Here is a 17,134-nt window from a genome sequence, read left to right on the forward strand (position 1 = left end):
TGTTTGTGTGAAATACATTTGCTTGTGATCAGAGATGTGTTAATAAGAAAAGCTTAGGCAAGAACTGGATTTTCCATGCAAAGAATGAGTTATACTTTTTCAGGGAGAAGGACCTGGCTACCATGCTCAAATGCCCCTGCATTCTTCAGATGGGCTGTGTTTACATTGATAAGAGCTGACACGAGCCATATTCAAGCTGCAAAACTGCCTATTCCAGACAGGGCTCTTCTTGATTTCCCACATCCAAACCCACCAGCAATTCCAGTTCATGCTGGCAGTCCTTCTGAACAGGAGGAATCAACTCCATCACCGCTTCTCCCCACTCCTAACCAGCTGCTCACACTGATATGTTTGGATCTCTAATCTCATGAATGTCCCTTCTGTTTGCAGCTCATTGGGCTGAAATCCAGGCTGGAATCTCTCATGCATTTCATGGATAAGGATGCTGATCCGAATGCTGACGTGCCACTGCATGGCTGCAGAATGGAGATAAAGCTGGGACTGGTTTGCAAGGCATTTGCAAATCTGTGCACTATATGTTTGTCATTTCATTACAAATATCCTTTTGGGAATTTAATACATCTACCAAGACAGATGTGGCCTGACTGGGGTTTAGCTGAACGTGCTGTATTCAGAGTAAAACAAAAAGCCCAGGTGTTTTAAAGGATGTAATGGCCATGGACTAAGAAAAGAATTGTGTTGCTGGCTGCCAAATCAATGAACACATTTATAGAAGCTTTGCCTGCTCCTGAAACCAAATATATGTTGTTTGGTTGGGTGTTGTTTGGTAGTGAGTGCTTTGTTGTTGGTGGTGGTTGGTTGGTTGTTTCGAGAGGGGGTTAATAAATAAGATAATTTCCTTTCCTAAAGCAGGTGTGTGATAGTTCCCATATTTTTCAGGCATCTTTAAAATTATTTGGACCCACAAGGCATTTTCCTTAACTGACAAGGATTATAAATGAGAAAAGTCATTAACTGAAATGGTTATGTTGTAACTTCATGGTGGATGTTTTAGAGGTACTCCAAACACACGGGGAAACATCTGATTACGTGTATGTGGCACATACTGTGCATTACACTAGGCTGGAGAGGAAACAAAACTACAGAATTTAAAACTTTAAATTGAACATCCCAGACCTTGGGGAGCTCCAGAGCAAACGAACATCAATGACAGATCTCCATCGCTACCTCTACACCAAGACTCTCCGACATGTGGCTCAGCCAGTCACCCATCAAGATTCTGCCAGTGTCAGTATTTTATGTCCGTCGTGTAATAATACACAGAAGAACACCTTCATTAAATATATTGAAAAATATTGGGGAGAGGGGATGTAGTATTGTCTGTTGAGCACACTCTACTGGATATACTCTTCCTTGGGAAGCAAGATAAATGGGAAATATACACATGAAAATACAAATCCTAGCCTTTATGGCAGATCTAGGAAGCCTCTCCCTTATTTTTCTACCTGATTTCCCAGCTCCTGCTTTCACAGCTGTAAAATGCTTTAGATTCAGAGAGGCAAATGAAGAATTATTTGAAGCTTGACACCTCATAGCCTTGCAGCTGGGGCATGCACATAGTTTATAGAAGGTATCTGTCCCATATTCAGCTTGAGAAGAGTTTAGCAGTGAGATCTCCTACTTCCGAGGTGAGTTCTCTCACTATGCAATAGCCTATAAATGTGTCATTTCCAACTGCCATAAAGGGAAGTTGCATTAAAGTCTGCAGTTTCTGGTTTAACTCCCCTTGCACTTTTTTTTAATATAAACTGTTAGGATTCTTTGAGTCCTGGTAACCCCAATGGTGGCCAGCCTTGCACTGAGAACAATGGCCTACACTGTACAGAAGAGAAGGTCAAAAAGGGAAAAACAGAATGAAAAGGTGAGAGCTCTAAGTATAGATTTAAAATAAAGGAAGACATTGCTACACAAGAGCAAGGACAACATTTCAGCTATAAGGGTCAGATGGAAGAAAAACAAGTGGGAAAAGATGAATAAGGTTTTAAGGGAAACTGCTACTCTCCAGGCAAAAGCCACAATACAATTATATCAGCCATTCCCTAACTGAACATAATAAGCTCTTTCAGAGGAGATTCAGTCTGTACAAGCAGTCTATCCCTCTGACCACTCCTCTAAAGGCACTTATTGCCAGCTACCAAAAGCAATTAAGTTTCTTTACAGAAATCTTCATAGACCTGTACAATGGTAATAATAACTAGATTCATAAACTGTCACTTGAATAACTTCCCTGTCAATAGACAGGATATAAGAAAAATACATGCAAGAAAATCAAACAGATCAATTCGTAGCCCCCACCTCTAAATTTTCAGTCCCTTTAATAAAGTGAAACTTTTAGCTATTAAAAAATTTTGTGACCCTTGTAATGCTACAGAACACTGACACAAAATATGAATAGTACAATATCCATTATATAATATATATCTTTATATTTTAATATATTACATTTATTTCTACATAAAGAGGCTATAAATACTGTATATGCCTTATATTCGTGGTTCCCAGCCTTTGACATTATAGTAAGTACAAACAAAAAATATATATATATATAAAAATACAAAAAAGAACTCAGTAGAAATAGCTTTACATTTTAAAATCTTGTAGCCTGCATTGTGTCTACCAATAGAGCTCTGGGACTACAAGAGCACAGGTAAGAAGTTGTCCAACAATTAGGCACAATCTCACTACTCAGAGAAGATTGGAGCTGCCATGAAACCAGTCACAGATTCCCAAGACTACAGGAACCAAGATCTCTGCCATTGCAAAGAGACTTTGAGTTTGCAAAGTGGAAGAGTCCAACCTGCATCTGAGGGCAGAGGTATGAGATGAGAAGGTGGGGTGCTGTTAGGATTCCCCATCAGGACCACAGGGCATTGTATGGTCCTAAAGTAGGTTACATCGCCTTTTCTGCCTCTTGTAGAGGCTGTCCCAGTGGTGATTCAGAGGGGCTATTTCCTGTAATCATTTCAGGCTAGCTCAGAAGCAGATAGGCACATGGCATGAGTCAAGGGTGCCAGTGAGGACCAGGGGACAGAGCCATCACCAGAGGTGAAGCATGTCCCCAGCACCCGTGTCCCGTCACTTGGCATGGTGCTCTGCCTCCTCCCTGCTAATTAGCCTCAGCAGGTAAGTCTTCCAAGGAAATGCAGCTCATGAGGTCTGGTACAGCAACTTTTTTTTCTCTGTCAAGGACAGAGACCATATTTAGCCCAGCCTATGTTTAGCCTCAGGCTGTCGGTGAGTGCCAGAGCCTTGAGCTGGAGGTTCCTTTTTTTGTTTGTGGAGGTGCAAGCAAGGGATAACTCTGAGAAACAAGAAGCCAGTGCCGTGCTGTTTCCTTCCTGGAGTCCAGCCACAAAGGGTAAAAAAAAAAAACAAACCAAAACCAACAAAAACCACAAAACCCAGGGCTGTGCCGTTATTTCGTACAAGTAGAAACGGTCAATCTGAATGCCGTGCCGCTGCCTGCATCAAGCAGACACTCAGCGTGTCACCAGGGTCCAAAAGGCCACCACACTGCCTCTGCCATTGGGTCAGCACAGCCCCTACATACTGGAACCAGGGCTTTGCAGCCTCAGCTGCCAGCATCTCTTGAGGAAAGCACCTCACAGCCTGGCACAGAGCTGTTTTGCTGCCAGATGCTTCTGCATCCTCTTCAAGAAAAATAAATGTCTTTTCTTAGTCTGACAGACGCCGTCTTTCTATACATCAAACCTGAATACCACCAGGAAGGCACATCCCAGGGGACCCGGCACCACCAGCTTCACCCTAGAGCGGTGGGGATGGAAGTGGCGCAGGGCCCTCGTAGGCAATTCCGTGAGCACGGCAGGGCAGGGGCGAAGCCTCCCGGGCACACAAGAGTTCAGTCTCCTCGCTGGAGTAGACAGTGGTGTCCATGTCATCCGAGTGGTACCCCGACTGGTACCCACTTGTCTGGTTGGAGGTTTCGGACATGACGGACTCGTTACTCTTGCTGGGCACCAGTGTGCTGTGAAAAACAAGCAGAAATGGGACTGAGAGCGCTGTGGAGACTGTCTTCTGGAGGGCAGGTGGGAGATGCCTGCCAGCAGCTGCTTCCCATCACAGCAACAACCAAAGCAAAACGGTGCACTTAGCAAAACTGGCTTCAAGCCTTGTTAAACATGCATTTGATTATACACCCTAGCTTCACTGAAGCTTTAAAAAGATTTTTAATTTTATGATGATATAAGGAGTTAGATTGTAACCGCAGATTAAATGGAGAGCAAACTTTGAGCAGCTTCACACATTTCAGCTGTGGTGCCATCATAACAGCTGTATACTTTTATTTGCACTCAGGTTGTTCTGGAATAAAAAACTCCTGAAAAGCTCTTGGAGAGCATACATGAGGTTTCAGCTTCATGAGTGGCACTGTTCTTCCTGCAAGCTGCACAATGAAACCCCTGTACAATGCTCTGAAAACATACCCAGATACATCCTGAAAACCCAAGAGTCAGCTTTAGAAAAGAAAACAAACAAATAAACAAACAAAAAAAAAAAACACAACAAAAAAACCCCCAAACAACAACAACAATTAAAAAAAAAAAAAAAAAAGGAAAAAAAGAGCTTTGTCATTGTAGACAAGCCCTTACCACAAATATGCTCAATTGTGTGCATCAGCTCAGTTCCTTCAAGGGGTGACTGATGCTTTTGCAGCTGATAAATGCAAGTGCTTTCTGTGGTGCTGGCTGATATTTCCAACCTTTCCTCTGCTGGTACCAAATGCAGATGGCCAGGCATACAGCACACAATTATTATTTGTGTTTTTAAAAATACAGTAAGAAAAGATTTTGTGGTATAAAAGATTTTCCAAACTAATCAGTCTTCTGATATGCTGCAAGTGAAAGGTCATATTCAATCCTATGTGCACCCTGAGCCTTACCTAAAGGGTATTTTCACTTGTTTATCACTTTCTTCCAATGTCTTCAGCTCTTCAGATGCAAGAACCATCCCACTATCTGTCTGGTTTTCCTGAAAAGGTGTTAGAAATGTATTAAATAGAAAGACATTAAAAAACAAAAACAAAAAAACAGGAAAAAAAGACATCAACAGAAGGAAAAGACATACAAACAACCAGCAAACTCACCTCCTGAACAACTTTTACAGTGGTTACCAATGGGACATCTTCAAATGTTTTCACACTCACAGGGCGGCTTTTTCTTTTGCTACCTTGTCGGTACTGACTGAAAAGAAAACAAAACAAAAAACTTTTGTGTCCACTATGCGCAACTTGGCTGCAAACAGCACAATGGTATCAGAATCCTTTCATCTCTACAGAGAAGTTAATCCTTTTGTCAAAACATATTATGCAAACCTCAAAATATCCATTTATTGAAAAGGATGTACAGCCTAGAAAGTGGCATGTTTCTGACCTTCTGCTCCTGACAACATTGATCTCAGAGCAAATTCTAAGAAATGGCTTTGAGAAAACAGCTCCTTTCCTCAGTTACATTGGAGGCTTTTGCTTCCTGCAAGCTTTGCTTAGAAGTATAATAAACAGAGGAGCCTGGAGCACAGACATGTGTCTCTTCCTTTGGACTGCACTTCTGAGACCCCTGGCTGGAGCCAGGACAACAACAGCAGACTCAGCAGACTGCAGCCCTGAAACCGCAGGGATCGGGACAGGGAGTGATACATCTCTCTTGAAGGCACTTCTCCAAAAGAAGCCCTCTGGTCAGGACGACATCCATAAAAAATATTGGACAAAAAAAATAAAGTTTACTTTCACAGAGATACTAATACAGCAAACAAAACAGCTACCCACAGCTTTCTGTCTGTGTGGATATGGAATAAAATGGATGTTGTCCCAGTTAAACAGGACAAATTTACGTTCCTAACAGCTAAAGAAGAAAAATCCATGGAGTTAGAAGAGAAGCTTGCATCCACCTGAAGCACAAAGCTACAGGCAATTAAGAGTGTCGTTCATCCCATTTCCCAGCTTTGAGTCCAGCTATGCTGAGTCCTGCCTATCTCCAACAGACATTTCTTTAAACTGGTGTGGATTTTACAGGTTCCCTGTGTAGCCTGCTTGGGTGCTCAATGACACTTTAGAATGTTTTTCAAATATTAAACCCGAGTGTTTGCTGCAAATAAAATTTGCCCGACTGCTGAGTACAAAGAATAATCAACTAACATCCTCTTTTGAGTAACTTTTCATATACTAAAAGATGTTACTATCTTCCCTCTCTATTTTATCCTCCTAGACTTAACAAAAACAGTTCTTTCAAGATCTCTGTAGCAACCATGTCTTCTGTTCCTGTTATTCTCCAATGGTATCTATTCTACTCCCCATCCAACCCTGCCAGGACCAAAAGCATCTAATGTACAATCTAGTCCCTTTACCCTCCTGGACTATCTGACCATGAATGATGAGAAGTTCATTCCACAACTTGGCCTCTTAGTCTGAAAGCTCCCCCTGAGCTTGCATTTCTTTGTGCACACAGGCACAGAACTGCCTGGACAGGACTAGAGTAATTAGGGTGTTGAGGACCAGGAATCCCAGGCTCTTGACCTAAACAGCCTTCCAGGTATGGGAGTCCCACTTCTGCTCAGCCCACACAAGTCAGTCTATCCTTTCCACATAGGCTACAATGCATGAGATCCTCTTGCTTAAGCCAAGCTACTGTGCAAACAGGACCAGGAATAAACAGCGTGCAGGCAAAGAGAGGCCACACGTGGAGTCTGACTCCTGCCCGGTGGCGGTGAGAGCTCAGCTGATGACCTGACAGCATTTCCTGACACGTTTGCATTTGGATTGGTTTGACGCGATTTTTTTCTTGGCAAATTCATGCTGGCCATTTTTAGTTACTTTATTCTTCCTATAGGCATTTGCCATTATTTATCTGATCGTTTATTCCAGGATCATTCTGAGGATTCAAGTTAACCTGATTTCAGGGTTACTACTTTTCTATTTTTTCTAAAAAAAAAAAAAAAGGCATTATCTTTACAGTTTCTTAAATCTTCTTTAGCCTCATGTGACTGTTCTTAATGACAACATTTCCGGGTTCAGAAATTGCATATCTGTTGCCTAAGCTGAGTACGGCAGACGTTAGGAGGTCCTGCTGATTTTAAGTTACCTAAGCAATCTAAATATTCTTTAATATTCTCTATGTTTTCACTGTGCTTCCTTCTCCTACTCCAGCTTTGATTCAGAGATTGTATTTATCAGCCCTTTCTCATAGTCAGTACTTTTGTGAAGATTGAAAACGACATTACTGAACAGATCAGTGTTCTCCACTATATGTATAGCAAGATCCATGCCCACAAAATCATTTTCAGGTAGCAGAACAGAAGAACGAAGCCCCAAAACATGGTTGGAGCTCCCCCCTTTCCCATGCTCTCTGAGCATGGTTTCCACAAGTGCTTTCTCACAAACCCTGTTACACTGTAAGACAAAAGAGGTTTGAAGTCTCTTTGAAAGGTTGATGCAGGAGTTCTACTTCTGTTCGTAACAGGAAGTTGGGACTGGGAAAAGCCATATAGGAGGTATTAGAAGTGGAAATAGTCATGATGTTTTCAGTGTTAAATCATTCTTTTGTGCCTTTTAAGTATTTATATTTTGAGCTGCCCACCTACTAAAACATGGGTTTGAGAGTTCCACTTCTAGGACTGTAAGTTCAACTGAGATGCAAAATGCAGTGTGCCTACCTAGTCTTTTCCAGGGCCACATAAAAGTGTGATCCACCACAGTACTCAAAATCATTTGGAACATTGTTTGTCTTTGGTGGATCTAACACAAGCAGTGAGGGAGAGGACTTCACTTTGTGGAAACCATGTGAAAACTGCCAGCGGAGTCCATCCCTGCTCTGATGGTTGGATCCATTTCATATCCTTTGCTGTCTTCTGAGACTGCAGGAAGCACCCTGGGGCTCCCGGCATCTAAGTGGCTGAATCTGATCTTAGGCAGCACTGGATAAGAAAATATCTCCCTTAAATCCCACGCATGAGGTCCTCACAACATCTAACATAAGCCCTGCTTAAATGCATTAGTACAGTCTCCTTCCTGGGGAAGTCACCTCTATCATGACGCCCAACAGCATCTACCACTGTTGGTCTATCATGGATGCCCAGGAGCATGCAGTGGACAAAAACCAGTGACAACACTATTTAGGTGGCATTCCCTTTGGCTATCAATTCATGACCTGTTTACCAGCATTTCAATTTAGGAGAGGAAATGCAAAAGAGGTTATTAATGATGGATCTATTACCATTAATATTTTAGGGACCTGCAATACAAGAGTGTGAAGACAACTGAATTGGATCAGTAAGACTTTGTATTTGTTCTGGTTCTTAAGAACTAAATAACAAATATTCCTGTGGGTTTTTTTGAATGAGAATACCAAATCTTGAATGGATAGAAAAAAAAAAAAAAAATCACTACCATTTGGGGAGGTAGGAAACTAGTTTTTGCCTGTAAAAACTCTACAGATTCTTTTTTATCCCTATGGAGGAGGTTAAATGTGGATCAGGCAGCTGAAGTCTCTTCCTTTCATTTTCCCTGCCCCCAGCATGAACAAAACCTGACCAGAGGCCCCAGTAGGATGTCCACCATATAAAATACCTAATTCCTGCTGTGTTGTCATAATGGAATTTAGGATCACAGACTTCCTCTTCCTCCCTACAGGAAGCAGGTGAAGTTGGGAGAGAGAGACCCGAATCCTCTTCCATATTCAGCGATACTGACAAAGGAAGGACAACGTAGTCTTTACCATCCTGTAGAATGCAGCAAAAAAATACAAAAATTAAATTTGCTAAAGACAGACAGACATAAACAGCTATACACACATATGTGGAGAATGCATCACTCCAACAGTGCTACCTTGGTTGCTTTTTTGAAGTAAGAACATTATACAGAACATTTACAGGAGCAGCTACATTAAAAGAAGGAAACTTAATAAGAACCATTGCAAAGTAGTTTTAAATAAAAATTTGAAAATTTTATGGCATACTGTAACATAATATAGAAATTGAACTTTTTCTTGATGTCATTGAAATATATGCATAGTTTTTAGAAATGTTTGAATCCAAATGACAAAAAACATGAACCCAAGGAAAAAATTACTTTAAACTGAAACTGAGACTGGATTAGACTACAGCGTATTAAACAGAAAGACTAAATTAAGAAACAAATGAAAAAAATAATGAAATGGAGATGGCAAAAAATTTTTTTGATCAATAGTTTGGCCTCTAATTTAATGTGAATAACAAGGATATCATTTTGAAAAACTACTTCCACTTTTTTACATTTCTTCTCTAAAGAGAAAAATAGATATCCTTCAGTACTGCATACCTATTTATAGTCCCACAAGAAATCTTTTATTAGATTCCACCTTTTCTCCATTTTTTTCCATCTATCTCTTTTGATTTACAACATGACACATGCACAATTAGCTATTAGTTATCAGACAGTAAATAACATTTGTCTTTTATAGTCAGAGTACACTACAGTTCATGACAAGAGGGTCTAAATCATTAGCAATCCAACCATATTAGGTTATGGGCAACTCTACACAAAATATGTTCTGGACACACAAAGAAACACTTTTTTACTGTTCCTGAACAGTGACCAAACACTGGCACAGGTTTCCCAGAAAGGTCATGGAGTCTCCATACTTGGAGATATCCAAAAGCTGTCTGGATATGGTCCTGGACAACTGATGGTCCTGGTGGTCCTGCTTGAGCAGGATGTAGGACCAGATGACCTCAAGAGGTCCCTTCCAACTTCAGCCAGTCTATGATTCTGTGATTAATACATAAGATTCCAGCTGCTCTTTAGGGAAATGAAGAAACACTATGCTGAGTTTTGGTTTGCACAGAACACACAATAGTTTGGAAAGGCAGGTAATTTGCATCATTAACAACAGGCCAGAAAGGGACAACTCATATAATAGGAGAGCATGTGGCCAAATCCAGCTTCCTTCATCCAGAGTGCTCACATCTATTGCCTTGGTCTTGTCCACTTCCATGATACATGAAGAGGGAGCCACAAGAGGAAGAACCTGAGAGGGAGACCCATGTACCCCTATTGATGCGGTGGGCTCTGATACCACAACACCTGTACACAGCACAAGTCTTACATGCACGGAGCTTCTGGCAGGCAGCGAAATGCCTGTAATCCTTGTTTTCTAGAACAGTCATTACAAGCACTGCATCCCACATCCTTACATACAGTACAGTACCATCTTTGGCACAGTAAGATCAAGAGGTGCTACCTGCCCAGATGCCTCTGCAGTAGGCAGAGGAATCACCAGGAGAGCAGGGAACTGAGCCTGTGCCAACAACTCCTCAGTAAGACAGCTAAAAAACCACAGCGGTGGTGTCATAGGAAGCCCTTGATAGTAAGGCCAGATGCCTTTGGGTTACCACAACAGACTTCTCCAGTCTTGTCCTTTCCTGACAGCTCCAGTGGACCATCCCTGACTATGAGATTTTGCAGTGCTTGGCAGGACAGGAAGGGTTCAGCTGGTGGTTTTAGCAACCAGAAAATACATTTCTTGTACCTGACAGACGTTGGCTTGCAGTAGATTCCCCAGGTGATCCACCAGCTCTGAAAAAGTCGGTCTCTGCTTAGGGTCTCCATGCCAGCAATCCAGCATTGTTTGGTACCTAGAAGGACAAAGCCCATTAAAATACCAACATGAAGAATACAGCACCTATTGCTTGCTCGAGCACCTGCTGTTATTGTGGGGTAAACGTGGGCAGCTGGAAGAACAGTTTCTCACATTTCTGGTGTTGTATAGTCTGGTGCTCTCATTCTCGTTCCTTCTTTCAGTCTTCTGCAAAATTCCTCATCAATTTTCACTCCAGGGTACGGCGATGCGCCTAAAATGAGAACAACAGTAATTTTAATGCATTAGACTCCTAAATTTTGGGATTAATTTTCAAACAAATAATTCTCTATGGCCTGAGTTAAAGTAATTCAATATATTTGGATGTGCAAACAATTATATTTATGATGGCAAGAGCAACTGATTGAGTAAATGAGGCACATAATCACATAACTGAATTGGATGAAGAAACATTTCAAGTCCATGTTCTTACATTTGCATTTTTAAGGAAATGTCAGTATTTTATTTTGATGGAGAAAATAAACAGGAAATTTTCAAGAAGTGGGAAAAAAAAAATGCTAAAGAGGATCCAAGCACACTTTGACCATTTTCTTCAGATTCTGTTGTTTAAAATTTAAGATGGCTCAGTAAAACTAAAATTACTTACCTAATGAAAATATTTCCCACAGCAGAACTCCAAAGGACCACACATCACTCTGAATGGTATATACTCTATCAAAAATGGTTTCTGGTGCCATCCATTTTAGGGGTAGTCTGGCCTGAAAGGATTTTCATAAACAAAAAAGTATCACAGTTTAACAAAACACTGAGTTTCCATAAACCCACTTTAGGTGGAAAAAAAAAAAAAAAGTCCTGACTTTTATTAATTCTCAAACAGAGAATCTGAAACTTACATCTCCTTTCCTGACGTAATCTGGGTCTTTGTAGATGTCTCGAGCCAAGCCAAAATCACAGATTTTGACGACGTTATTGTCTGACAAGAGGATATTACGAGCAGCCAGGTCCCTGTGGATGCACTGCAAAGAGAAGTAAACAACTTCATACTCTGCCTGTCACCACAGCTCCATCCACGGGACTGATCTCTTTCACATATGTGCTCTCCTACCCTCAAAGGCCAGATAATTCTTAAAACCTTTTAAGAAAAAGAAACCTCAGCATCAACAGTTACTGATTTTAAGTGCTTTTTTGATGGTCACAACTGATTTGGCTCAAGGAGACTTGTGTTCCCAAGTACAAACATACATTTGTTTATCCACTATGCAGAGTGGGCCTTTGAAGTTAGCTAATTAATTATCCTAAGAAGCTGACACAAAACAGGTTCAGATCTGGTTACCTTTAGATTTACTTAGGTTCACTCAAATCTGTCTACTCCTCTCTATCTGTGAAAAACATATGCTGATTTGATTCCAACACAAACTAATCTTGACTACAGACAGAAAAGTCCATGCCTTTACCTATATAGAATGACAGTTTAGCCAACAACCTATAGACTTCAAAACTCAAGCCTCAATAGCTTGAAGTAAAAAAGCCAGATTCTGAAAGTACTTGTAGATTTGCTTCTAGTATGGCCTTGAAATACAGATCCTGGAAAGATACCCTTTTATATATACACATCAATCAGGATGTACAAAGTGTAGACACATGCATGTTTTCAGAAAATACTCTAAGATCTGCTCTTGAACACCTAGCTTGCACCCTAGAGAAGTGTTATATTCCCTGATTCTATTTCCATTTCCCATTTCTAAGTACTTTTTGTTTCTGTACAACTGCAGGCAATTTCCCCCTGTTGCTGGAATTTACATCCTTTGAAACACGCACTATACATGTTTAGTATCAAACCACAGAAAAGGACCTCTAGAAGTCCAAAATGCTGGTGAGGTGCCATTGACTGCTAAGGTGTCTTTGGCAAGAGACTCTCCAATGAGTCATCTACAAAGTTTCATATGTGAGCATCGTCTTTATTCACACTGCTCTTCCAATCCCACTGCACAAGTTACAGGCAACTTCCTCAGGGAAAACCCCTTTACTCTAGTTTAGGGATTTGTCCCTAATTCTTTTAATTGCCCTCATCAGTCAGCTCCTGCCCTCCAACTACTTAATCATTCTTCTATGAATCAGTGACCCATAAACCTTATACAGATCACTAACATTTCTGTCAATAAATGCATGGGCTGTTTTGCTCTGTAGTATTAATGATTCAGATACGACTTAGGGGAAAAAAAAAAAAAATGTTGCGGCTGACTGCTAGTCCAATGATGAACGTGCCATTTCCTTCTATAGACCTACAGTGCTATTTCCTACAGTCAAATAAATAACATGCCACTCTTCCTGAGAAGTTCCTTACTTTGCGTGAAGCCAAGAACTCCATTCCTCTTGCCACCTGGAAGCTGTAACAGATGAGGTCCTCCATGGTCAAAGGGTTCTTGCAAAGGTCTTCAGAACCAGCTGCAAAGAATCAGACGACAGTCAAACTTGCCCTTTGTCACCGATTTCACCTATAACTGCTTCTTGGGTAAACGCCCATCTTAACATTATGCTGCATTGAACTGGAAGAGCAAACTGAGCCCTTTTTTGGCTATATAATTATCACTAACAACACATTTTACACCAAACCAGGCCTGTGTAAAATAAACTTTGAGATGATGGGTTATACCCCGAGACTCTTTGCTTATTTCCAGAGTTCCCACCAGTGGAAAGATTTGTGAAACAATCCCAAAAGAAAAACAACCAAAACTCAGATCACAAGTTCCTAGGACAGGAAAGGCTTGCTGTGGTTTCAGCAGATGAATTTGGAAACTGATGAGAGGGAGGCTCCACCTAGTCCTTATGGGGGAAGAATATGTCATGGGGAGAAAGACTTGAATTTGGCAAAAAGCCCTGTAATTTAGAGTAGAAGAAGCCTAACCTCATCCTCTAGTGACCTGGAGGAATAATTTACTTAAGTATCCAACAAAGACACCTAGGCATTTAGTTCCTACTGAAATAAAGAACTCAGTGACTTTTCTCCTGTCTTGTTTTTAAGAAGAAATCCACCACTAATGACAACACTGGTGGCTAAAACCCTCATTTCAAGGTCTGGTTTACATCTGCATACCTCTTACAACTTTCCAGCTTGGAGGGTCAGCGGCTACACCAGAGAGGTCTGAAAAGGACCAAAATGGTGTGGAAATGCATAAAGTGCATGCCTGACACTACCATATTAGTGTTTTTCTTTGTATTAAATGATTTTTGGTAGAACTCAAGGTACAGGCAGTTGAGCTACTGCCTCCCTCCTGATCAGTCTGATCCCACCACTTGCTGAAAGCAGTGGTCCCTGAAAAATGTTGGCAGCACCAAGCACTTTACACTGTCTCTGCCAAAGGAGAGCACAGCAAATGCATCAGTGAAGCCACTGCAGAGGGTTTGTAGATCCAGGGGAGGCTTTGAATGAGCGGTAATTCGGGTTTCCTGTTCCTGACGGTTCACCTGCACAGAGGGAAGGCAAATCAACCTCTCTGCTAATAAGCAGTGAAGCAGATGGCCTTTCATGATGTTTAACTTCTGGGTAAACACTAAGGAAATTGACTGAGCATCCTGGCATGTCCCTCTCTGCAATGCCTTCAGAGTTTGTCCTCTGCAATTTTCCCTGAAGACACTGTGATATTAAACAGACAAATCTCCAAAAGGCAGTGCACTAAACCTGCACCCTTTTCAGAGAGAACATTACCTGGGATTGGGCTGAGGGTTTTGGGATGCTGAACTAGATTATCCATAGCTCAGGAACTTTGGTTATCAAGGAAATACCCCACACATAGTTTTGAGGGGGCTTTGGAAAGCACACAGCCCCCTGTGTCCCTCATCAGCTCCCACCAAAGATGGAAGAAGACATGTACCTACCATCCTCCTCTTCCACATCACTCAGGGACCTCTCCTCCACAAAGCCAGAGCTTGCTGAGCTCTGGCTGCTCGTGATGCTGTCCAACCGTCGCTTCAGGTCCGTGGAGACATCACCAACATAGTTCTCCTTCCCTTGCCGAAACCTGGCACTTTTGGTCTAGAAATGTGAGGGAAGAGTAGGAGAAATCAGAAGCAGAAAGTGTGCTAGAAGCTTCCTTGAGAGAGACAGAGATGCTCTCAGCAGTCTGTGCCATGGTCACCACTGAAGGCAGGAAGGGCAGTCCAGCATTGGCATGACTGACCTCTCAGGTCCAAGCCAACTCTGTTTGGGGCCCCAGCCCTGCCTGGTGACAGTGCCAGCAAACCTCAACCCACAGCCATGTAGGCTGATCGCCTCGAGCACCCTCTGCCACTCCACAGCATAGCTTAAGCCCACTCCTGTGTCCTCTCAGCCACCCCCCATCAACATATTCACATGCTTGGGACTAGACAGAGGCTGGCTAGCTGACATTCTCAGCCCCCTGGTGCCCATCACTTGTGAAGCACTCATGGATGCTGCCAAACCCTCTCTCATACTCTTGAGCCTTTCTGTACTGCTACAGCTTTACCTCCCACTGCTGCAAAGACCCTTCTGCTAAATCTGTACCTTGGCCAAAACCGTATCAGCCCTCAAAATCTGATTTACTTCCTTCTTCCCTGAAGTCACTGAACACCTCTAGGGAGGATGCCAGCCCCACTGGCTTCCTCCACCATGGTTCCATTTTCTCCTGCTTCAGTTTGGTGGCTTTTCTCTCCTGGCAGAGCTGTTTTTTCCGTTGCAGATTCCCATCCCTACCACTTGTGTAAGCAAGGGTCAGCACCCTTGTGAAACCCTGCCTCTTCCTTCAAGGCCTCTCAGATATTTGTTTATCCTTTTTACCTCACAAGAGGATGCAGCAAGTTGCCTTTGCCAATACAAAATAGTAAACAACGACTCCAAGGATAAAGAAAAATAACTCCCTGGAGAACCGACAAGCAATTTGATGAAGCTCTTATCTAAACACAGCAGCTGCAGGAAGACTGAAGTTCAGGCCTACCAGCGCAGCCGAGCACAGCCCAGGGGCCTCCCTCCCTGCTGTGGAGAAAAAGGGTATGGTCCTGAGCATGATGCTCACTGCTGAGCACCCACAGCCATGGCCTTCATCTGGCAATCTGACCCTTAGAGGGTGTAGATCCTCCCAGCCTTCTCCAGAAATCAGATCCCCTTGCACAGGTGACCAGAAATGAGTTTGAAAATGCCAACCGTCATCCACGCTCTCCTTTTGAACTGGGGTACAAAGAGGGCTGTTGTGATGGGAACTCACCTTTGCAAAGGACTTGGGAGGTGAAATGCAAAACATAAACTCATGAGATAACATAGCTTATATAAAATTATTAACAGCCAAAAAAAATGTATAGCCTGGTTCATCAACGAGCCAAGGGAATAGCAGAAAGGATAATCACATGACAGAAGATACCTACAGATACAGATATATACACTAAGCAGGGAGTGCAGTTATTTAAGGTGGTCTGGAGCTTAACTAAGAAAGGAAAAAATTCAGGCTGATAATCAGAAAAAACTTCCTGACAGATCCAGCCAAGTGTAGAATAATCTGCCAAGGGAAATAGTGGAAGCCCAGTTCCTTTGCACATTTTAAGCTAACAATAACAATAGAGCTACATTGTAGGGGCCAGGGGAAAGAGTAGATGACCTCTGATGTCTTTGCCATCTCTCATTCCCATGAGAAGGACTAGATATTGAGTGTCCCCAAGGATTACCACTACAGTCGGCACTAAAAACAGAAACATGGTGAGTGGAAAAAACCCACTGAATCAAACATTATGCTGTTAACCTTGACTTCTTACCTTATACGGGACAAATTCACTCCTCTTGCCCCGTAGGTAAGCCGACAGATTTCCGAACTTGCAATATTCCACAATCACCATGAGTGGGCCTGTGTAACACATAAAGCAATTCCTTAGAAAGACCATTTATATCCCACCTTATCTCACAGCATAATTTGTGACTAGACATATACGTACTTCAAAAAGCTTTCTACTATCCAGAGGTTTTAAAAATACCAGTAATTGAAAAAAAAAAAAAAATCTAATCAAAGCAGGGAAATGATTAATTTTCTGCTGTACGGGGAGCGAAAATAAAGCATCCACTTTTGAAAATCACAGGCCCAATTTCATATGTGAAAATGTATAGTGCTGTGCTTACACCTAAAGTGCCAATAACTGCCTATGCTAATTGACATTGTAAGGATGTGACACAGATATTTGAATGAATGTCAGTGCAATTAACCACTCATCTGCAACAAACTACCTGCACAAAAATCATGTATTTAAGTCCTAAAAACTTATAAACAGGAATCTCGGTTTCAGAAATAGATGCATGAATATACAGTCCAAAAGTGATATTTCATGCTCAGATTTGTTCATACAGGCATATGCTACAATGATAAATTTCCATCGTAGGATGGATACCATCCATATCTATTTTATTATGGCATAAACACGGAAAGAAATATTTATGGATTATATTTCCTCCAACTACTGCACTTGTCATAGAACTTTACAAATTAAATTCTGATCCCATAGTAAGCCAACAAGTCAGCTTCCCTGAAAAATTA

The 17,134-nt window shown here is 41.8% G+C and overlaps 1 protein-coding gene across 2 annotated transcripts in view; it reads right to left on the reverse strand.

The window, feature by feature from the left end:
• Positions 1-2,427: 2,427 nt before the first annotated feature.
• The window catches only part of KDR (kinase insert domain receptor), a 32,302-nt gene continuing 17,595 nt past the window's right edge, over positions 2,428-17,134 (reverse strand). The window contains exons 20-30 of one of the 2 annotated variants that reach the window (XM_065060925.1): positions 16,365-16,453; positions 14,481-14,637; positions 12,949-13,049; positions 11,498-11,620; positions 11,251-11,362; positions 10,758-10,857; positions 10,536-10,641; positions 8,597-8,748; positions 5,123-5,219; positions 4,919-5,007; positions 2,428-4,006 (exon numbers count right to left, since the gene is read on the reverse strand). In XM_065060925.1, coding sequence (XP_064916997.1) covers positions 3,787-4,006; positions 4,919-5,007; positions 5,123-5,219; positions 8,597-8,748; positions 10,536-10,641; positions 10,758-10,857; positions 11,251-11,362; positions 11,498-11,620; positions 12,949-13,049; positions 14,481-14,637; positions 16,365-16,453 — 1,346 coding nt within the window. In that variant the 3' untranslated portion in view covers positions 2,428-3,786. The remainder of the gene's footprint in view (positions 4,007-4,918; positions 5,008-5,122; positions 5,220-8,596; positions 8,749-10,535; positions 10,642-10,757; positions 10,858-11,250; positions 11,363-11,497; positions 11,621-12,948; positions 13,050-14,480; positions 14,638-16,364; positions 16,454-17,134) is intronic. The other variant, XM_065060924.1, reaches the window with a different exon arrangement.

The sequence above is a fragment of the Columba livia genome, chromosome 4 (genome assembly GCF_036013475.1).
Source record: "Columba livia isolate bColLiv1 breed racing homer chromosome 4, bColLiv1.pat.W.v2, whole genome shotgun sequence".
In the NCBI taxonomy this organism is placed as follows: Eukaryota; Metazoa; Chordata; class Aves; order Columbiformes; family Columbidae; genus Columba; species Columba livia.